Here is a 23,446-nt window from a genome sequence, read left to right as displayed (position 1 = left end):
AATCACATTTACACGGAACAGTAATTCAGCCTCACAGATCAATTATTTATTTAAAGGGGACATGGTACATTTACCATAGAATATGACAGATTACGTTCAGGATGAAACCTCGGCTCTCCCCCCGTTGGTATTTTTGTGCACATAAGATTGTTCACGGTTCTGTTTAAATATTATTTAAATATGTATAACCTTTCCCCTTCAGTGTTTTACTCAGTGGTATTTTACAACACGCTGTTTTTCTTCCTATTTAAAAGGCTTTTCTCAATTTCCTCTCCAACTTATTCCACCTCAAAAAAAAGAAATTCAATATCTTATACATCTCCCTCACTACATGGTCTAAATTCACATTCATTCCATCCCTCCTCCATCATTCTGAACCGGATTGCTAACTTGAAAATCACAACAAACCCAATTTGTTTCCAATGTTCGTCTTTCATTTATCATCCACTTTCTAAACTCCCCTCTTGCCCCTCCCATCCAAATCCCTGCCCTTGCACCTACACTCCTAAACTCCCCCCTTGCCCCGCCACTCTTAAACTCCCCCCCTACCCCTCCACTTCTGAACTCCCCCCTTGCCCTTCCACTCCTGAACTCCCCCCTTGCCCTTCCCCTCCTAAACTCCCCCCTCACTCCTCCCCTTCAAAACTCCCCCCCAACCCCTCCCATTCAAATCTCCCCCCATACCATTCCTCTCCAATTCTCCCTCCTCCCCCCTCCTCCTCAAAGCTGCCTCCTCCCCACTTCGTCTCCCTTCTATCTCATACCTCCACCCCCCCCCCCCCCAACCTTCTTCTTTCCTCTGCCCCCCCTCAAACAACCCCTCACTGTGCCTCATCCCTTCACCTTCAAACCTTTCATCCTCCTCATCCTTCCCTTTCTTGGAACTCTTCTGCAATCGCTGACACACTAACAACTGCTCTCCCTACCTCCCCCTCTCATCCTTCATCTTACCCTACTCCTCCCCTCCCCTGTCCTGTACCCGATGCTCCCCCTCTCTCTTCATTAACGGTATGGACCTCAAACATCCGGGGCCTTCGCTCAAACCTGACTGATCTCTCCATACAGGTTGCTTCTGACAATCCAGACTTGATCTGCTTAACAGAGACTTTCCTCCTTCAGGATGTCTCTGATTCCTTAATATCTCTTCCTGGTTACTCCCTCCTCCGGTATGATAGACCTGAGCCTCGGCCTGGTGGTGGGGTGGCTATCTTTATCAAAAACTCTCTTCCTCACTCTCCTTGCACTGCCCTCTCTCCTCCTCACCCCCAGGAGTACCTCTGGCTACGGCTTCCTCTCCGCTCCCACCTTTTGTTCATATGTGTTCTGTACCGTCCCCCAAACAGTGATGACTCCATCTACATTTCACTGTCTGACAACATGGACCAACTTCTATCCACTCATCCCAACTCTCTCTTCCTCATATGTGGTGACTTCAATTGTCATCATGCCACCTGGTTGGGTGTGGGTTCCTCTCTCACCAGTCATGGCACCTCAGCAAAGGACTTCTGTGACTCACTGGGATTGACACAATCTGTCAATTTCCCGACCCGGATCTCAGCCAATGGAGTATCTTCTCTTCTAGACTTGGTAATGACTAACTTCCCTGCTAATGTCTGCTGCTCTTCTTCTGCTCCAATCGGTTCTTCTGATCATGTGCTTGTCAAAGTGGACATCTCTCTGGCCATTCTCAGAGAGCCTCCTCAGCGTCGACGAGTCTTGCATTTCACTCAGGCCGACTGGGACGGTCTTCAAGCAGCCATCAATCATCTGGATTGGTCTCCCATCTCCACTGCCTCTGACATCAATTCTTCCTGGGAATTCTTCCAAAGCAAACTGATCTCTCTCATGCACAGATTTATCCCATCTCGCCTTCAGTTGTCTTACCCTTCCTCCCGTCCATGGTACACTGAATCTTGTGGTGAGGCAGTTGCCCTGAAACAACTTGCCTTTGCCTCTTGGAAGGCTAATCCAACTGAAGGAAATCTCAGTTCCTTCCACCAAGCTCGGAACAAGTGTGTGTCTACCCTCAGGAGTGCCAGGAAGCACTATCTCTCCTCACTCAAGAATGAACTCTCAAACCTGTCTCCTTCCTCCAAATCCTGGTGGCGTCTGGTCAAATCCGTTTCTGGTGTTTGTTCCCCCTCCATCCCCTCCCTTACCTCAAATGGCCACACAGTTGACATCGCAAGTGACAAAGCCGAATGCCTCAACTCTGTGTTTGCCTCATAATCCTTAGTTCCAAACCCATCTCTCTCTGTTCCCACCTTTCCCAGTCGAACCAAACTGCTCCTGGACTCTGTGACCTTCTCTCCTGACAAGGTGGAGGAGTTTTTGTCAAACCTCGACTCTGATTCTGCAACTGGACCAGATGGCATCAGCCCACGGGTCCTAAAATCCTGCTCTGCCGCTCTATCTCACCCTCTCTCTGTTCTTTTCACCCTATCTTTTGCTCAAGGTCATCTGCCAGCATCCTGGAAATCAGCAAACATTACCGCTTTACACAAAAAAAGGTGCAAAAACAGATCCTTGCAACTACAGACCAATCAGCCTGCTCCCAATTATCAGCAAAGTCATGGAATCCATCATTGCTTCGGATATGAAATCTTTCCTCTTCTCCAATGGCTTGATCTCTGATCATCAATTTGGTTTCAGACCAGGTCACTCTACTCTGGACATGCTGCTTCTGCTGTCTCAACAATGGATGGAGGTCCTCAATGCCAAACAGGAAATCAGAGCTGTCTCCCTTGACATATCACGTGCCTTCGATACGGTCTGGCACCCAGCTCTGCTCACCAAACTCTCCTCCTATGGTATCCATGGAAATCTCCATGCATGGCTTGCGGACTTCCTCTCTGGTCGTAGTCAACGTGTCGCCCAGAATGGATTTCTCTCATCTCCCCTTCCCGTTCAGGCTGGAGTTCCCCAAGGCAGTGTGCTGGGCCCTGTGCTTTTTCTGGTCTTTATCAATGATCTCTCCGACTCTCTGGAAAATCCTCTGTATCTCTTTGCTGATGACTCCACTCTCTGCCGCTCCATTCCTCTTCCCTCAGATCGGCAGTCTGCAGCCTCCTCACTCTCTGAAGACCTGAACAAAATCACAGACTGGTCAAACATGTGGAACATGTCTTTCAATCCTGACAAATCTCACACTCTTACTATGTCTCTCCGAAAAGATCGACTGGACAACCCTCCCATCTACTTTCTCAACAATCCTCTCCAAGAAGTTCTGTCGCTCAAGCTTTTGGGTCTCACCATCTGCCATGATCTTTCTTGGGAAAACCACATTTCCAAGCTGGCCTCCAAAGCCAGTCGCCGACTGGGCATCCTCCGTCGTGCGAAGTCCTTCCTAGGCACACCTGAGCTCCTCACCACATACAAGGCTTTCATCCGCAGCTCAATGGAATACTGTTCTCCCCTATGGGCTGGTGCTCCTGCCTCTCACCTGGCTCGGCTTCACGCTGTTGAATCCAAAGCTTTCAGAATCATTGGAATCTCCCGCGATGAAGCTATCTCTGAGGGCCTTTCACTCACTCACCGCAGGCAGGTAGGTGGTCTTTCTGTCTTCTACCGACTCCTCTCCGGCCTTGCTCCCCTAGCTCTCTCTGTGCTCTGTCCCCCAAATATTCCTACAGGTCGCACAAGATCTGCCAGCCACCCTCTGATGGTTAAACTGCCAAAGTCTAGGCTCTCTGCTCACCTTCACTCTTTCATTCCTCTTTTCTCCCGCCTCTGGAACAAACTCCCACACTCACTTCAATCACACTCCTCCCTCCAGGTCTTCAAAACAGCTGTTCACCACCATCTCTTATCTTCCCCCATCCAAAACCTTGATCTTTTCTACCCCCACTAATTCACCCCAGATCCACCTTGTTTGAAATTCCAACTTCTTTCCTGGAAGTCTTGGCAGTAGTGTCCATATGTTTTATACCTCTCCCACCCCCCCCCCCTTCCCATGCCTTCCCCCCAAAGCCCTCTCCGTCCCACAGTTCTCTCGATGTCTCCATGTCTCTCGGTCCCTGCTCTCAAATGTTGTGTTTGTGTCCTTCCCCCTCTCTCCCCATCTTGTCTACCGCTCCCGATGTTATTTGTTTTGTGTGTCTGTTTGTCTTTCTGTGTGATTAATGTTCGCTCTTTCACGAGCCTCGATCTTGTATACAAAAAAAAAAAAAAAAAAAAAAAAACCCGACTCCGATATCTGGGTGACCTTTAAAATGGGAGGTTTCAAGTTCAATTCAGGTAGTGATTAATTTAATTTACCTTCATAGAATGACAGAGGGAGTGTGGGGGGTAGGAGGGATGAGTTAATTAGTATATTTTTGTGCCATTGCCATGCACATCCTGAATCATGCACATCCTGAATCATGCACATCCTGAATCATGCACATCCTGAATCAAGCACATCCTGAATCATGCACATCCTGAATCATGCACATCCTGAATCGTGCACATCCTGAATCATGCACATCCTGAATCATGCACATCCTGAATCATGCACATCCTGAATCATGCACATCCTGAATCATGCACATCCTGAATCAAGCACATCCTGAATCATGCACATCCTGAATCATGCACATCCTGAATCAAGCACATCCTGAATCATGCACATCCTGAATCAAGCACATTGTGAATCATGCACTTCCTGAATCATGCACATCCTGAATCATGCACATCCTGAATCATGCACATCCTGAATCATACACATCCTGAATCATGCACATCCTGAATCATGCACATCCTGAATCATGCACATCCTGAATCAAGCACATCCTGAATCATGCACATCCTGAATCATGCACATCCTGAATCATGCACTTCCGGAATCATGCACATCTTGAATCATGCACATCCTGAATCATGCACATCCTGAATCATGCACATCCTGAATCATGCACATCCTGAATCATGCACATCCTGAATCATGCACATCCTGAATCATGCACCTCCTGAATCATGCACATCCTGAATCATGCACATCCTGAATCATGCACATCCTGAATCATGCACATCCTGAATCAAGCACATCCTGAATCAAGCACATCCTGAATCATGCACATCCTGAATCATGCACCTCCTGAATCATGCACATCCTGAATCATGCACATCCTGAATCATGCACATCCTGAATCATGCACATCCTGAATCATGCACATCCTGAATCAAGCACATCCTGAATCGTGCACATCCTGAATCGTGCACATCCTGAATCGTGCACATCCTGAATCAAGCACATCCTGAATCATGCACTTCCTGAATCATGCACATCCTGAATCATGCACATCCTGAATCGTGCACATCCTGAATCATGCACATCCTGAATCAAGCACATCCTGAATCATGCACATCCTGAATCATGCACATCCTGAATCATGCACATCCTGAATCATGCACATCCTGAATCATGCACATCCTGAATCATGCACATCCTGAATCATGCACATCCTGAATCATGCACATCCTGAATCAAGCACATCCTGAATCATGCACATCCTGAATCATGCACATCCTGAATCATGCACATCCTGAATCGTGCACATCCTGAATCATGCACATCCTGAATCGTGCACATCCTGAATCGTGCACATCCTGAATCATGCACATCCTGAATCATGCACATCCTGAATCATGCACATCCTGAATCGTGCACATCCTGAATCATGCACATCCTGAATCAAGCACATCCTGAATCATGCACATCCTGAATCATGCACATCCTGAATCATGCACCTCCTGAATCATGCACATCCTGAATCATGCACATCCTGAATCATGCACATCCTGAATCATGCACATCCTGAATCAAGCACATCCTGAATCAAGCACATCCTGAATCATGCACATCCTGAATCATGCACCTCCTGAATCATGCACATCCTGAATCATGCACATCCTGAATCATGCACATCCTGAATCATGCACATCCTGAATCATGCACATCCTGAATCAAGCACATCCTGAATCGTGCACATCCTGAATCGTGCACATCCTGAATCGTGCACATCCTGAATCAAGCACATCCTGAATCATGCACTTCCTGAATCATGCACATCCTGAATCATGCACATCCTGAATCGTGCACATCCTGAATCATGTACATCCTGAATCAAGCACATCCTGAATCATGCACATCCTGAATCATGCACATCCTGAATCATGCACATCCTGAATCATGCACATCCTGAATCAAGCACATCCTGAATCGTGCACATCCTGAATCGTGCACATCCTGAATCATGCACATCCTGAATCATGCACATCCTGAATCATGCACATCCTGAATCATGCACATCCTGAATCGTGCACATCCTGAATCATGCACATCCTGAATCATGCACATCCTGAATCATGCACATCCTGAATCAAGCACATCCTGAATCATGCAAATCCTGAATCATGCACATCCTGAATCATGCACATCCTGAATCATGCACATCCTGAATCATGCACATCCTGAATCATGCACATCCTGAATCATGCACATCCTGAATCATGCACATCCTGAATCATGCACATCCTGAATCAAGCACATCCTGAATCATGCACATCCTGAATCATGCACTTCCTGAATCATGCACATCCTGAATCATGCACATCCTGAATCATGCACATCCTGAATCATACACATCCTGAATCATGCACATCCTGAATCATGCACATCCTGAATCATGCACATCCTGAATCATGCACTTCCTGAATCATGCACATCCTGAATCAAGCACATCCTGAATCATGCACTTCCTGAATCATGCACATCCTGAATCATGCACATCCTGAATCATGCACATCCTGAATCATGCACATCCTGAATCATGCACATCCTGAATCAAGCACATCCTGAATCATGCACATCCTGAATCATGCACATCCTGAATCATGCACATCCTGAATCATACACATCCTGAATCATGCACATCCTGAATCATGCACATCCTGAATCATGCACATCCTGAATCATGCACATCCTGAATCGTGCACTTCCTGAATCATGCACATCCTGAATCATGCACATCCTGAATCATGCACATCCTGAATCATGCACATCCTGAATCATGCACATCCTGAATCATGCACATCCTGAATCATGCAAATCCTGAATCATGCACATCCTGAATCATGCACATCCTGAATCATGCACATCCTGAATCATGCACATCCTGAATCATGCACATCCTGAATCATGCACATCCTGAATCATGCACATCCTGAATCATGCACATCCTGAATCATGCACATCCTGAATCATGCACATCCTGAATCTGTTCCTCACAACAATTATAATCATATATTGAACAGTAGCAGCTATTCATAAGGCATTATATTAATGTTTAAAGGATGTTGTAAATGATAATTCTACAACATCCTAAATGTAATATAATTATGGTATGCCTGAGGAAAGATTCAATTCAAAGCAGCCTCATGATGAGGATTACACTGGGTGGTTTGCCCTTTCATTCCTCGTGGGCGGCACTTCGGACAGGGATTTGTAATTTCTTCCTGCTACCCGGGGATAGCTCACCTACTCTTCGCAAAGGACACCGTGGGATCTTTAATAATGTCTACCAAATAATGCTGGCAGACAATCCTCATCACACATTCCATTATCTCCCAAATAAAACCCAAAGTTAGTTTGTGTGTTTGTCTGTCTCCCTTCACAAGGGTACGTTTTAAAGACCAATCTTTTTAACACGAATGTTTGTTCACTAGGGTCTATTTTTGAGGATAAAACAAACTCGAAAAAATTTCCCATTAAAGAGGAAGTATGTCTCTTCTATTGGAATTGTAGACGGTGGCTTGCAAACTCAAGGGCGGTGTACAGAAGCGTTTAAAAATATATATATATATACAAGGCGCAGCGAGGTGAAATTTGCTGCACATAATGTGCAGCACCCGCAAAGTAAAACGAGTGTTCATTTACATCCGCAGGATGTCTAATAAATAAAGAAGATATGACACACCTGACACTAGGCCGAGGCTTCAGACTTTGGCACGCTCACACGGCTGCACCGTCAAATAAACTGTTCCAAACCCGTCGTATTTGAAGGGCTTTTTTTTACTAGTTATTAATAAATATACTATCTTACATTACCAGTTAATCATGCACATGTTACCTCGCAGATTACATGTACTTTACCTGGTAAGCCCATTATCATTGGACACGTCGCACATTTACCACAACCCAGTAAATACATTAAGTTTGAGGATTTATATGGAATTGTCCCTTAGGTTTATTTTACCATTTAAGATCTGGCATTACTTTACTGTGGGTTATAGTAGAACAGGTTTTACAATTGTGATTGTCACATTTACGCATTTTAAATGCTGACAAATTCTCCCCATTGGCTGACTAGCCCACAATAGCACCTGCAACAGCCAACTCATCCATGTCAACTCCAGTATTCCTCTGATGAGGAACACACATCCTTTGGGGATGGTTAATCTTCAGGGAGGCCAATTGTGGTGACAGATATCATCGAGATACTGATAAACTACAAACCAATCATTAATTGCCAGGAAATAATCAATGAATGACTGACACACACAAACACACATCATGGAGATGGATACTTTGAGATATGGTATATTTCAGTCACATCTTCTGAAAACCATCCGCGTCTGGATATAGCAGCCAAAAACAACATACGCACGTGCGCAACTTATACACGTACACACAAATACACATCTACAAACCTACACACCCACACACATGCAGACACACAGACACACTCATTTTGGATCCTTATAGTCATCAGAGTCACTGTTTCGAAATCTTACCGAGGTGAAGACTTCAGCAGTTTGCTGGATGGTGGCAATGCGCGTCCAGCCCCATTTGCGGAATAATCGGACACGTGTGGGATTATGCAGAGTTGCTGATGGATGCGTACGGAAAAATGTCGGGAACCTTCCTCGGTTAGAAAGTGCTGGGGAGCTCGAACCATAGGACAACTGGGGAAAGAAACGATGCAGTCAATCTCGGCAACCCTCGTTAGCTTATTAACGCATTTTGATATCAGTGTGGGTATTTGGTCCCTTTCCCTCATGCAACTGACACTCTCTTCTAGCTACATGTATGGAAAAGCGTTTTGTTTATCTACAAGATAAATGTTCATGGAAAAAACAGGTGGAAGAGGTTAAACGACAACATACTGACAGTGGTAAAGTGGGGCCAGAGCTAGACACGGAAAACAAAGGAATAAATAAACAGGAAATGTGGAGAGAGAGTAAGAAGGAAACACAGAAACCTGCAAGTAAGTCATGGGGTGGGTTCGGTTGGGTTAGCGGGAGTGGAAAGATCGTGGGTAGGGATGATGTGATGATGGCATGGTGGTGTTCTGCCTACTCGAAACCCTGGAAGGGAACGAGTGATTGAACCGCCTCTGGAAGTCAGTTTCACAAACGCAGGAAAAGGGAATCAAAAGAGTTGAGGTAGGCGGTAAACCTGCATTTTAAGAGTTCAATTATAAGAAGGTTACCGGTTTGCGATGCGACAGCGGCAGGCCAAGTGCTTCGGCCTCATTGGAAGACATTCCAATAATGTTGAGAGCTTTAACTTTCCAGAGCATCGAAGAGGTTGTTTATGGAGATGAGGAACAAGACTGGAACTAAAACACTGCCTTGTGCATTCCCACCCTACATCGAGGAGGAGACTAGAGGGTTCCACGACCAGCAATACACTTACTCTGTGAATGGAGGAGGTCAGTCAGCCCAGGTATGAAGGCGAACCTGTGTGATGGACATTGATGAGAACAGTGGGGTGCCAGAATGTATTGAATGCCCGTGATATGTCTGTGGAGACGGTCCTGACTTCTTGTTTGAGATTTATGGCCTACAACAATTGCAGAGATAGAAACAGCAACTTGTCGAGTATTGAGTGACCATGAACAAATCCAAACTGATGGTCAGAGATCAGGCTTTTTTTTTTTAAAGATGGAAGCCGATGTCGGCAGCAATTATATGGATTTCATTGGAAGCAAGCCTACTGATCTCGACTTGGGAGGATTTGTTTTTGCTTCCTCCTTGTGGGTGGGAGTGGTGTCTGCTGATTGCTCGGCAGATGAGAGGTGGCTAAAGGAGAAGAACAAGCGGAAGAGAGCAAGAACTGGAGCACCGATTCCATTAGGCCTCATATCTAATTCAGGATTGAAACTGTGCAACACTTTCTCTATCTTTGTACAAACAAGAACACAAAGATCAGGTCGACAGTGGTTACGAGGGGTAGGGTGCGGACAGCGGGGCGAGTTGGGTACACAAGATTTTTGAGGCAAACGGCGAATTGAAACATTCTACGTTATCAGAGTTTGTGGTGATGCCATTTGATGACGAGGAGGGCCTAGAGAGGGCTTATACTAGAGATAGACTTGTCAAGGTGACAACATGACTTTGAGGGTGGAGACTGGTTGGATAATTCACCCTTGGGATTAGCAACGATGTTATCGAGCTCGCTTCAGGATGGATGCATACTTAGCGCAAGCTTCAGGTTGCCCTCAGTCGCATCACCGTTCGATGTTGAGGAAGCAAGCTGCTTGACTGCAACTGCCTCTCCACAGGATTCGGTGTAGTATGGCCGAGAAGTTGAGGATCTCAATTGCAGACGGTATGGGATAAACTGGTGCATGCCTTTGTGAAAGTATTCCCAGGTGGGACAACATCAAATGCTGTAGAGGTGACACAGTGCAAGTTCTTTACTCAGTCCACCTATCACACCTCCACTGTGGTGGAGACAGACGGCTTTACAACCTTCTGAGAAAATAAATCCAAAGAACGGATCCCTTCAATAATGATTTCCTGTCAACATTCGCTTTCCCCACAACCGCATCTCATCTCTTTCAAGTGGGACAGAAATGTGACAAATTCCCTGGTTAAAGGACCATCAACCTCTGACCTCCCACCAGGTATGTTCAGTGTTTACGGAGTCGCTGCAACACCTGTCAAGAAGACCACTTCTCCCAAGAACTGTTAAATTCACGGACCACTTTGACTTCATCTCCACGAATGTCATCTATTGAAACGTGTACTCCCTGCAAGAGGAACGACATCGGTGAAACCAGGTGAAGAACGGACGATCGCTTCCGTGAGCACCGGCTCGATGTACGAAGCAACAGCACAGATCTACAAAAGCTTGCTGGACACTTCAACCTTCCTGGACATTCATTCAGACACAAGGCAGTCTCCGGTATTTCTTTCCATTTCAGCACCACGGACATTCCCAAACGCCAAGAGAAAACCCAAATCTTAAGGATCAGCACCATGGCTCCCCAAGGGATAAACGAGCGCTCTTCATTCATTTGGACCTCCGTCTTTCAACTTTTCAATCCTTTCCTTCTATGTTTCCCCCTTTTTCTTTTATTGTATCTCGTTTTATATACCTCACATCTCCTCCTTTTTCCTCTCACTCTCCTTCACCTTTCCTCTCCTCCATTCTGCTCCTTTTTCTCTCTCTCCCTTCTGCCCTTTTTCTCTCTCTCCCTTATTTCCCTTTCCCTTTTTCTCTCTCTCCCTTATTTCCCTTTCCCTTTTTCTCTCTCTCTCTCTCTCTCTCTCTCTCTCTCTCTCTCTCTCTCTCTCTCTCTCCCTCTCTCCCTTCTTTCCTTTTTTCTCTCTCTCCCTTCTTTCCCATTTTCTCTCTCTCCCTTCTTTCCCTTTTTTTCTCTCTCTCCCTTTTTCTCTCTCTCCCTTCTTTCCCTTTTTCTCTCTCTCCATTCTTTGCCTTTTTCTCTCTCTCCCTTCTTTCCCTTTTTCTCTCTCTCCCTTCTTTCCCTTTTTCTCTCTCTCCATTCTTTCCCTTTTTCTCTCTCTCCCTTCTTTCCCTTTTTCTCTCTCTCCCTTCTTTCCCTTTTTCTCTCTCTCCCTTCTTTCCCTTTTTCTCTCTCTCCCTTCTTTCCCTTTTTCTCTCTCTCCATTCTTTCCCTTTTTCTCTCTCTCCCTTCTTTCCCTTTTTCTCTCTCTCCCTTCTGCCCCTTTTTCTCTCTCTCCATTCTTTCCCTTTTTCTCTCTCTCCCTTCTTTCCCTTTTTCTCTCTCTCCCTTCTTTCCCTTTTTCTCTCTCTCCCTTCTTTCCCATTTTCTCTCTCTCCCTTCTTTCCCCTTTTCTCTCTCTCTCTCCCTTCTTTCCCTTTTTCTCTCTCTCCCTTCTGCCCCTTTTTCTCTCTCTCCATTCTTTCCCTTTTTCTCTCTCTCCCTTCTTTCCCATTTTCTCTCTCTCCCTTCTTTCCCCTTTTCTCTCTCTCTCTCCCTTCTTTCCCTTTTTCTCTCTCTCCCTTCTGCCCCTTTTTCTCTCTCTCCATTCTTTCCCTTTTTCTCTCTCTCCCTTCTTTCCCTTTTTCTCTCTCTCCCTTCTTTCCCTTTTTCTCTCTCTCCCTTCTTTCCCTTTTTCTCTCTCTCCATTCTTTCCCCTTTTCTCTCTCTCTCTCCCTTCTGCCCTTTTTCTCTCTCTCCCTTATTTCCCTTTCCCTTTTTCTCTCTCTCCCTTATTTCCCTTTCCCTTTTTCTCTCTCTCTCTCTCTCTCTCTCCCTCTCTCCCTTCTTTCCCATTTTCTCTCTCTCCCTTCTTTCCTTTTTTCTCTCTCTCCCTTCTTTCCCTTTTTCTCTCTCTCCCTTCTTTCCTTTTTTCTCTCTCTCCCTTCTTTCCCATTTTCTCTCTCTCCCTTCTTTCCCATTTTCTCTCTCTCCCTTCTTTCCCATTTTCTCTCTCTCCCTTCTTTCCCCTTTTCTCTCTCTCTCTCCCTTCTGCCCTTTTTCTCTCTCTCCCTTATTTCCCTTTCCCTTTTTCTCTCTCTCCCTTATTTCCCTTTCCCTTTTTCTCTCTCTCTCTCTCTCTCTCTCTCTCCCTCTCTCCCTTCTTTCCTTTTTTCTCTCTCTCACTTCTTTCCCTTTTTCTCTCTCTCCCTTCTTTCCCTTTTTCTCTCTCTCCCTTCTTTCCCTTTTTCTCTCTCTCCCTTCTTTCCCATTTTCTCTCTCTCCCTTCTTTCCCTTTTGTTCTCTCTCTCCCTTCTTTCCCTTTTTCTCTCTCTCCATTCTTTCCCCTTTTCTCTCTCTCTCTCCCTTCTGCCCTTTTTCTCTCTCTCCCTTATTTCCCTTTCCCTTTTTCTCTCTCTCCCTTATTTCCCTTTCCCTTTTTCTCTCTCTCTCTCTCTCTCTCTCTCCCTCTCTCCCTTCTTTCCTTTTTTCTCTCTCTCACTTCTTTCCCTTTTTCTCTCTCTCCCTTCTTTCCCTTTTTCTCTCTCTCCATTCTTTCCCATTTTCTCTCTCTCCCTTCTGCCCCTTTTTCTCTCTCTCCCTTCTTTCCCTTTTTCTCTCTCTCTCCCTTCTTTCCCTTTTCTCTCTCTCTCCCTTCTTTCCCTTTTTCTCTCTCTCCCTTCTTTCCCTTTTTCTCTCTCTCCCTTCTTTCCCTTTTTCTCTCTCTCCCTTCTTTCCCTTTTTCTCTCTCTCCCTTCTTTCCCTTTTTCTCTCTCTCCCTTCTTTCCCTTTTTCTCTCTCTCCATTCTTTCCCTTTTTCTCTCTCTCCCTTCTTTCCCTTTTTCTCTCTCTCCCTTCTGCCCCTTTTTCTCTCTCTCCCTTCTTTCCCTTTTTCTCTCTCTCCCTTCTTTCCCTTTTTCTCTCTCTCCATTCTTTGCCTTTTTCTCTCTCTCCCTTTTTCTCTCTCTCTCCCTTCTTTCCCATTTTCTCTCTCTCCCTTCTTTCCCCTTTTCTCGCTCTCTCTCCCTTCTGCCCTTTTTCTCTCTCTCCCTTATTTCCCTTTTTTCTCTCTCTCCCTTCTTTCCTTTTTTCTCTCTCTCCCTTCTTTCCCATTTTCTCTCTCTCCCTTCTTTCCCCTTTTCTCTCTCCCTTCTTTCCTTTTTTCTCTCTCTCCCTTCTTTCCCATTTTCTCTCTCTCCCTTCTTTCCCATTTTCTCTCTCTCCCTTCTTTCCCCTTTTCTCTCTCTCTCTCCCTTCTGCCCTTTTTCTCTCTCTCCCTTATTTCCCTTTTTTCTCTCTCTCCCTTCTTTCCTTTTTTCTCTCTCTCCGTTTTTCTCTCTCTCCCTTCTTTCCCATTTTCTCTCTCTCTCCCTTCTTTCCCTTTTTTTCTCTCTCTCCGTTTTTCTCTCTCTCCCTTCTTTCCCTTTTTCTCTCTCTCCCTTCTTTCCCATTTTCTCTCTCTCCCTTCTTTCCCTTTTTTTCTCTCTCTCCGTTTTTCTCTCTCTCCCTTCTTTCCCATTTTCTCTCTCTCCCTTCTTTCCCTTTTTTCTCTCTCTCCCTTCTTTCCTTTTTTCTCTCTCTCCCTTCTTTCCCATTTTCTCTCTCTCCCTTCTTTCCTTTTTTCTCTCTCTCCCTTCTTTCCCTTTTTCTCTCTCTCCCTTCTTTCCTTTTTTCTCTCTCTCCCTTCTTTCCCATTTTCTCTCTCTCCCTTCTTTCCCCTTTTCTCGCTCTCCCTTCTTTCCCATTTTCTCTCTCTCCCTTCTTTCCCATTTTCTCTCTCTCCCTTCTTTCCTTTTTTCTCTCTCTCCCTTCTTTCCCATTTTCTCTCTCTCCCTTCTTTCCCATTTTCTCTCTCTCCCTTCTTTCCCATTTTCTCTCTCTCCCTTCTTTCCCTTTTTTTCTCTCTCTCCGTTTTTCTCTCTCTCCCTTCTTTCCCATTTTCTCTCTCTCCCTTCTTTCCCTTTTTTCTCTCTCTCCCTTCTTTCCTTTTTTCTCTCTCTCCCTTCTTTCCCATTTTCTCTCTCTCCCTTCTTTCCTTTTTTCTCTCTCTCCCTTCTTTCCCCTTTTCTCGCTCTCTCTCCCTTCTGCCCTTTTTCTCTCTCTCCCTTATTTCCCTTTCCCTTTTTCTCTCTCTCTCTCTCTCTCTCTCTCCCTCTCTCCCTTCTTTCCTTTTTTCTCTCTCTCACTTCTTTCCCTTTTTTCTCTCTCTCCCTTTTTCTCTCTCTCCCTTCTTTCCCTTTTTCTCTCTCTCCCTTCTTTCCCTTTTTCTCTCTCTCCCTTCTTTCCCATTTTCTCTCTCTCCCTTCTTTCCCATTTTCTCTCTCTCCCTTATTTCCCTTTCCCTTTTTCTCTCTCTCTCTCTCTCTCTCTCTCTCTCTCTCTCCCTTCTTTCCCTTTTTCTCTCTCTCTCTCTCTCTCTCTCTCTCTCTCTCTCTCTCTCTCTCTCTCTCTCTCGCTCTCGCCCCCTGCTGGCCGTTTCGTGTGTTGGGCGTGGCAAGATGGCACGTGCTCGTGCTTGTGTGTTGTAGCTCCTGGCTCGTGTTGTTTTTCATCCTCTCCCCACCAACCTTTTTACCTTTCCCCTTCCTTTGGTTTTTTCCTTTTGTACTCTTGTCGTGTATGTTGACCTTTTTCCTCCCTTCCTGCTTCGTTACCACCTGTCCCTCGTTTTTTTCTCCTCCTTCGAGACAGAGAGAGGGAGAGCCAGCACGGTAAGGGTTTGTTTGAACCACGTTTTTTCCTAACGTGGTTTAAACCGTGCTTTCGTTTCTAGTTACTTAATATATATATATTTTTTTCTATTCTTTTTTTTTTTGGGATTATACAAATCTATTTGCTTTCACTTCGTTTCTCCTTTGACGATATGGCTAATAGGAGTAGCCAAAGGCCTGCCGATCGTGTTACCGATGAGGGTTTATCGCGTAAGCACGGGCTGTGCCTTGTCCCACCGGAGGGAGTTGAAATGGATGACATTTTGCTTGCGATTGGGGATTTGATCGACGTGAGTAACATTCGTGCCGCGTCTCGTATGAATCACAAAATTGTGGTATTTGTTTCACGAGTAAGTCTGGCCGATATTGTTGTGCAGAATGGTTTGACCTTGGGAAACGATCTGTTTGTTCCTGTGTCGTCGATGGACACGCCGGCAGTTAAAGTCATTCTGAGCAATGTTCCGCCTTTCCTAGGTAACGAGGAAATCCTACACAAGCTAGGTGAGTTTGGCACTGTCGTCTCTCGAATCATTAGGGTTCCTCTACGTACGAGAAACGGCAGGTTGAAGCACGTACAATCGTTTAGACGTTTTTGTTTTGTTGTTCTAAAAGACGCAGCGAAGCAGTTGAACACCTCCCACACCTTTAAAGTAGGCGAGCATGAATATAGAATCTTCATGGCGACCGAGACCTTGATCTGCTACGGATGTGGAGCACACGGACACACTAAGCAGTATTGCCCAGACGCCAAGAAGACGTACGCTACAGCAGCTGGGTCGGCCCCCCCTGTAACTGATGCAGTGCCCCCCGTTCATGAGCCTGGTGGAGTACAGACGCCCACACCAGAAGACCAGGGTGTGGAAAGTGGTGGCGGTGTTGCTGAGGTTAGTGCAGCAGGGGTGCACCCAGTCGATGAGGACAAGAGGCTGCAACCTCAAGAGAATATGGTCTTTGAGGAGGTATTGATGAAAGGCACCGAGGCTAAGAGGAACCTAAAACGTACCTTTTTGAGCGCCGAGGTGGAAGACAAAGGTAGCAAAGTGATACTCGTACAAACAAACAGTATCTCAGACTATCCTGATGATTCTCAGCAAGCTGGGCAGGGTGGTGACGAAACAGAGGAGAGTAGGACTTCACCCCTTGCTCTTGTTGAAGAAAATCAATGCAGCAGTATTGGTTGTGATGATGGCACCATTGTCCCTTGTGACAACGAGCAGTCCCAGGGCCTGAGTGACAACGGTTGTTGCTCACATCCGGTTGAAACGACCAAGGATGATGGTCCAAGCAGACCTATAATAGGCAGCAGTGGTGGCACAGATGTGCCCCTTGTGATGCAACAAGAAGACTGCAGTGGTGATGACACAGAAGGTGTGCCTGCTCCTGACACACAACAAAGGAGTTTCAACGTTGATGTGGTTAGGGAGCTGGATGAGGAAGCTCAAAGCCTTGTGTCTGTGAATGATCATCAGGGAGAAGAACAGATGGAAGCAACAAAGGAAAACGTCATCAGTTTCCTAAACGAGACGTTTAGGCAACGCTACGTTGTGATCAAAGACCATTTTCCCGATGTGAAAACTTTCATCAGGGCTGCAAGACCCCTCCTGCAAAGAAATGACCCAATGGAAATCTCGGAGGCCCAATTTCAGCGTCTTCGGAAAGCGGTCACAAAGGCGAATAAGGAATTGCAGGCGGAGGGTGAGTTACCTTTGTAAATGGCTTTGCGAAAGATATGTATCGCATCCCTGAATATCAATGGGGGTTGTACCCCCTTACGAAAAATTCAGACAATTCAGGCGATGGAGAGGGTGAAAGCCGACATCATCCTGATACAGGAGACTCATGCTACGAACACCCTGGTTGCTGAATGGGGAAAACTTTATCGAGGGCAGTGGTGGCTGAGTGGGTTTACCACACCCAAAGCTGGTGTTGCCATCGCCTTGAGTGATAGAATCCCTGCTCGGAAGATTGTCTTTAAGGAAATTTATAAGGGACATCTGATAGCGGTGGATTTCTATTGCAACACGCAAAGGATCATCATTGTGAACGTATATGCACCGAGTGAGCCCATGGAAAGAAGAGTGTTCTTTTCCACTCTGCATGACTTTGTAAAAGGACTGGATACAACCGCTTTCATCTGTGTTGCTGGTGATTTCAATTGCACTATCAATCCTTCCGTAGACAGGACCGGTCATGAACCCCATCCAGCTTCTATGAGGATTTTGGAGAACATCATCAAAAATCAGCATTTGAAAGATGTTTGGAGGTTGCAACACCCAACTTCACGGTGCTATACGTGGTGCAGATGCCATGATGGGAGGATATCAATGGCAAGGCTAGACAGATTCTACGTGAATAAGCCAATGCTAAATGTGATGGCCACAACCCAGATACTCCCAACTGGTTTCACAGACCATTACCTGGTTTCAATGGGTTTTAATTTGCCTCTGACCTCAGGGGGTAGTGCGTATTGGTCACTTAATACCCACCTGCTGAATGATATGAGATTCAAAGAGGCTTTTCGAGCCGTGTGGGAAAGAATTCGGTCCTCCAAATTTGAACATGCTAACCTTCGACTGTGGTGGGACCTCGCAAAGGGTCAGGTCAAATCGTTCTGTCAACAATATAGTCTTTATGCCACTAAATTGAAAAATCTCTCGATTGATTCATTAAAGGCTGAAATTGCAGCCCTGGAGGAAAACATTAATACGGCTGGGAAAGACACTACAGGTGACCGGCTGCTATGGACTAAAAAGGCAATGTTGACTGAACTGGTACGGCAGCGAGCAATGGGCACCCTGGTACGCATGAGAATGAGTTATTTAATGTTGGATATGCCAAATAAGGCCTTGTTTGGTTTGGAGAACTCTGTTAAAAAATCACAACAGATTCATGGGCTACGTGCTGCTAATGGGCCAATAGTGACCTCCCAACAGGAGATTAAGTCTGTTTTGAAGGTTTTTTATACAAACTTGTACTCCCCCCAGAGCATAAGTAATGAGACCTTGCAGGAGCTGACTACCGGGCTTCCAAGACTTGAGGAAGACCAGCAACGCACATTGAACATGTCAGTTTCGGCTGCTGAACTTGAAACTGCTATGCGGAGCTTGAAGGATGGTAAAGCCTCTGGGATTGATGGTTTGCCCGGAGAGTTCTATAAGACTTTTTGGAAACTTGTGGGACCTGACCTGCTTGAGGTATTTGATGAATGCCTTCATGTTGGAGAGCTTCCCCTGTCCTGCAGAAGAGCAGTCATTTGCCTGTTGCCAAAGGCTGGGGACACTCAACTAGTCGAGAACTGGCGGCCTGTCTCATTGCTGTGTGCGGATTACAAGCTTTTGTCGAAGGCCTTAGCAAACCGTTTGGGAACTGTGATCAGCTCTATTGTGCACCCTGACCAGACCTACTGTGTACCAGGAAGGTCAATTTATGACAATATTTTTCTGATAAGGGATATTATTTCTTGTAATAAGTACGTGCGTGCCAGTTTTGGGTTGTTGTTTCTTGACCAAACAAAGGCTTTTGATCGTGTTGATCATACATATTTGTTTTCTGTTCTGGAGCGGATGGGTTTTGGCGAAACTTTCATTTCCTATGTCAAGCTGTTATACACTAACACCTTCTGCATGATGAAAGTAAACAACAGTTTATGTCCCCCTTTTCCTTTCCGTCGGGGTATCCGTCAAGGGTGTCCCCTTTCTGGACTTCTGTATATAATTGCCCTTGAACCACTCTTAGCATCCATCAGGCAGCGAATAACTCAGGATGTGGGAGCCGTTTTTGGTTCAAGATTTGTGGTCACAGCTTATGCTGATGATGTATGTGTTCTGATTAAGGGCCCAAGTAGTGTTGCTGCGGTGCAGCGTTGCTTTAAAGACTACTCTGCGGCCTCTTCCGCCGAAGTAAATTGGGGCAAGAGTGTAGCCTTATGGTGCGGTTCAGATAACCTTTCTTTAACACTGCCACCGTCACTCCCACATAATCTAGAGTGGAAAACAGATGGAGTCAAATATCTTGGTGTCTATCTCGGCAACCAGGAAGTAGAAACGAAGAACTGGGAAGGAATGATTGAACAAATTACACACCGGTTGAAACGATGGGAAGGACTGCTGCGATCTCTTTCTTATAAAGGCCGCTCTCTTGTTATAAATAACTTGATAGCAGCAAGATTATGGCATAAACTAATTGCCTTGCAGCCACCCAAGGAGTTGATACCAGCCATCCAGCGGGTCTTGGTTAATTTCTTTTGGAATGGATACCACTGGCTTCGGCCGCAAATACTGTACCATCCTCGGAAGGAGGGTGGACATGGAATTGTGGAGGTGTCCACCCGGCTTATGGCTTTTCGCCTACAGTCTGTGCAACGTCTGTTGTATGCTGAAGAGCTGCCCTGGCGCTCATTTGCGTTTTTCTTGTTGCAACAAGCGGGAGGCCTGTGTTATGATAGGCACTTGTTCCTGGTGAACCTTGACCGTGTCAGCTTAGTTTCAATCCCAACTTTTTATCAGGGTTTGCTGAGAGTTTGGAAAGGTTTTGGGGTTCATCGTTGCCTTGAGGCTTATAATTGCCGGATGTTTATCCAAGAGCCTATTTTCTATAACGGTTTTTTTCCATGCATTCCTCATAGTCCGACTTTGATTAGGAAATTTACTCAACGAGGAATTGGCAAAGTTTGTGACCTGAGGGATACATCTGGGACAAAATGGATGTCTGCTGGCAGGGTGGCGGCCATTCTTGGTTTAAGATCCGTGCGTATTGTCAGCCAAATTATACGCATCGTCAAGAGGAAGTTTAAGGAGTTAAATATTGGCTGGGAAGGTATAAACAATGTCGAGGATGTTCGGCTGTCTTTCCCTGAAATTAAGGTGCTCCCAGCTCTCCAGTCGAATGGTGAACTTGTCTCTCCTTTTCATTTGGCAACAAAGGCTGGTATTCACAAGCTCCTTCGAGAAAACCAAGCATCACCCTTCTCCGGAGTAACAAGAGTGGCCTTGTGGTCCGAAAGGTTAGGGCCAGGGTCTCCTGCCACGCCACTGTGGCCTAATATGTACAAATTACCTATTTACGGGTTCCTCGCAGATATCCAGTGGAGACTAGCACATTGGGCTCTCCCTACGAACACCTTTGTTCATCACCTTGACAGCTCAGTGCCAGTAGCATGCCCCTTCTGTGTACAGAAGGAGGATCTCTTTCATGCCTATGTGAAATGCGAAAGACTAATACCTCTTTTCTTGATTCTCACACACCTTTTTGATCAGTTGTCTTTTCCTTTTACTTCACATTCTTTTATTTTTGGTGTATCTTTCAGACCCTCCTGCAAGGACTCTGGTGTCCTCCTAAACTTCTTAGCTGCTGTAGCAAAATACTCAATATATAAATCGAGGAAAATTAAAATTGATAATGGGCATGGGTTCGATGTTGTACCTATGTTTAAAGGGCTGGTGTCTGCAAGAATAAGGTTAGAGTTTGATTATTATGTGGCGAATGAAAATGTCAAACTCTTTGAATGCAAATGGTGTATCAATGAAGCCTTATGTGTTGTGAATGAATCGAATTTGTGCTTTTCTTTTTAACATTAAGAACTGTTGTTTTTTTCTATTTTTTTCTCTCCTGTAAAAATGTAACTTGACCTGGTGTGTTTTTTTGTGAAATAAATGGTGTTGCAAATTCAATTCTCTCTCTCTCTCTCTCTCTCTCTCTCCCTTCTTTCCCATTTTCTCTCTCTCCCTTATTTCCCTTTCCCTTTTTTTCTCTCTCTCTCTCTCTCTCTCTCTCTCCCTTCTTTCCCTTTTTCTCTCTCTCTCTCTCTCTCTCTCTCTCTCTCTCTCTCTCTCTCTCTCCCTTCTTTCCCATTTTCTCTCTCTCCCTTATTTCCCTTTCCCATTTTCTCTCTCTCTCTCTCTCTCTCTCTCTCTCTCTCTCTCTCCCTTCTTTCCCTTTTTTTCTCTCTCTCCCTTCTTTCCCTTTTTTTCTCTCTCTCCCTTCTTTCCCTTTTTTTCTCTCTCTCCCTTCTTTCCCTTTTTCTCTCTCTCCCTTCTTTCCCTTTTTTTCTCTCTCTCCGTTTTTCTCTCTCTCCCTTCTTTCCCATTTTCTCTCTCTCCCTTCTTTCCCATTTTCTCTCTCTCCCTTCTTTCCCTTTTTTCTCTCTCTCCCTTCTTTCCTTTTTTCTCTCTCTCCCTTCTTTCCCATTTTCTCTCTCTCCCTTCTTTCCCCTTTTCTCTCTCTCCCTTCTTTCCTTTTTTCTCTCTCTCCCTTCTTTCCCATTTTCTCTCTCTCCCTTCTTTCCCATTTTCTCTCTCTCCCTTCTTTCCCCTTTTCTCTCTCTCTCCCTTCTGCCCTTTTTCTCTCTCTCCCTTATTTCCCTTTTTTCTCTCTCTCCCTTCTTTCCTTTTTTCTCTCTCTCCCTTCTTTCCCATTTTTTTCTCTCTCTCCCTTCTGCCCTTTTTCTCTCTCTCCCTTATTTCCCTTTTTTCTCTCTCTCCCTTCTTTCCTTTTTTCTCTCTCTCCCTTCTTTCCCATTTTCTCTCTCTCCCTTCTTTCCCATTTTCTCTCTCTCCCTTATTTCCCTTTTTTTCTCTCTCTCTCTCTCTCTCTCTCCCTCTCTCCCTTCTTTCCTTTTTTCTCTCTCTCCCTTCTTTCCCTTTTTCTCTCTCTCCCTTCTTTCCCTTTTTCTCTCTCTCCCTTCTTTCCCATTTTCTCTCTCTCCCTTCTTTCCCATTTTCTCTCTCTCCCTTATTTCCCTTTTTTCTCTCTCTCCCTTCTTTCCTTTTTTCTCTCTCTCCCTTCTTTCCCATTTTCTCTCTCTCCCTTCTTTCCCATTTTCTCTCTCTCCCTTATTTCCCTTTTTTTCTCTCTCTCTCTCTCTCTCTCTCTCTCCCTTCTTTCCCTTTTTCTCTCTCTCTCCCTTCTTTCCCATTTTCTCTCTCTCCCTTATTTCCCTTTTTTTTTCTCTCTCTCTCTCTCTCTCTCTCTCTCTCCCTTCTTTCCCTTTTTCTCTCTCTCTCCCTTCTTTCCCTTTTTTTCTCTCTCTCCCTTCTTTCCCTTTTTCTCTCTCTCCCTTCTTTCCCTTTTTCTCTCTCTCCCTTCTTTGCCATTTTTTCTCTCTCTCCCTTCTTTCCCTTTTTTCCTCTCTCTCCCTTTTTCTCTCTCTCCCTTCTTTCCCTTTTTCTCTCTCTCCCTTCTTTGCCATTTTTTCTCTCTCTCCCTTCTTTCCCTTTTTTCCTCTCTCTCCCTTTTTCTCTCTCTCCCTTCTTTCCCTTTTTCTCTCTCCTTTATACGTCTTTGTATTTTAATTATATAGCAATTATATTAATATATTATTATTCGATATTTGACTTTGTGGACAAGTTGGGTAAGTGATCTGGAAGAATTGATTCGATTCTGGTGAAGATCTGGATCTGGATACCAGAATGATTATTATTTTCCAAGGGATTCTTCCCCATTGAGTGATGGGGCCAAAAACAATATAGAGCACGATATGTCAAAAAGTTATGGACGGATTTGGATGAAACTTGGTGGAAAACTTGGTTGTTTGACAAACACAATCCGATTAGATTCCGGTTAAGGTCCGGATGCAGATCCGGCCTATCACTGGGATATAAAAAGTAAACCGTTCGACCTGGCGAAGGTGTGCGCTCTACGGAGTGCTGTTCTGGTCTAATGCTTTGTCACTTCTTGTTTTTCCCTATCGTTTCCACTTTACTACCGGTCTCAGTCCCTTTGACCTTTAACCCCAGAACCAAAGTCCTCCCTGTCAAAATCGTTCATCGTCACTCGTATATGCCCCCAGACCCGTGACCCCACTCCGATGCACACACCTTTGACTCATTCCCACCTTCTATCAGCCATGGTCCTTATCCCTTCCCTCTTTTGCTCCAACGAAGGGATAACACCCAAAACGTCAGCTCCATCTTGCTGATCCCATGGCAGTCAGCACACGTCGATTGACGTCCCGTTCATGTCATCCCTTGTTCTACCTGTCTACCAAGGAAGATCGACATTAGGCCTCACACACATATTTTATTTTGTATTTAGAGTTGGTTGCAGCACAGGGGTTAATTAACTATG

The 23,446-nt window shown here is 45.3% G+C and overlaps 1 protein-coding gene across 7 annotated transcripts in view; it reads right to left on the bottom strand.

The window, feature by feature from the left end:
- GABBR1 (gamma-aminobutyric acid type B receptor subunit 1) overlaps positions 1-23,446 on the bottom strand; it is a 293,840-nt gene that overhangs the window by 80,278 nt on the left and 190,116 nt on the right. For all 7 annotated transcript variants that reach the window (XM_068108736.2, XM_068108737.2, XM_068108735.2 and 4 more), the window contains one exon: positions 8,773-8,943. In XM_068108736.2, coding sequence (XP_067964837.2) covers positions 8,773-8,943 — 171 coding nt within the window. The remainder of the gene's footprint in view (positions 1-8,772; positions 8,944-23,446) is intronic.

The sequence above is a fragment of the Myxine glutinosa genome, chromosome 2 (genome assembly GCF_964187855.1).
Source record: "Myxine glutinosa chromosome 2, kmMyxGlut1.1, whole genome shotgun sequence".
Taxonomy (NCBI): Eukaryota; Metazoa; Chordata; class Myxini; order Myxiniformes; family Myxinidae; genus Myxine; species Myxine glutinosa.
The sequence above is the reverse complement of the archived record's forward strand: the minus strand, read 5'-3'. Positions and strand labels throughout refer to the sequence as shown.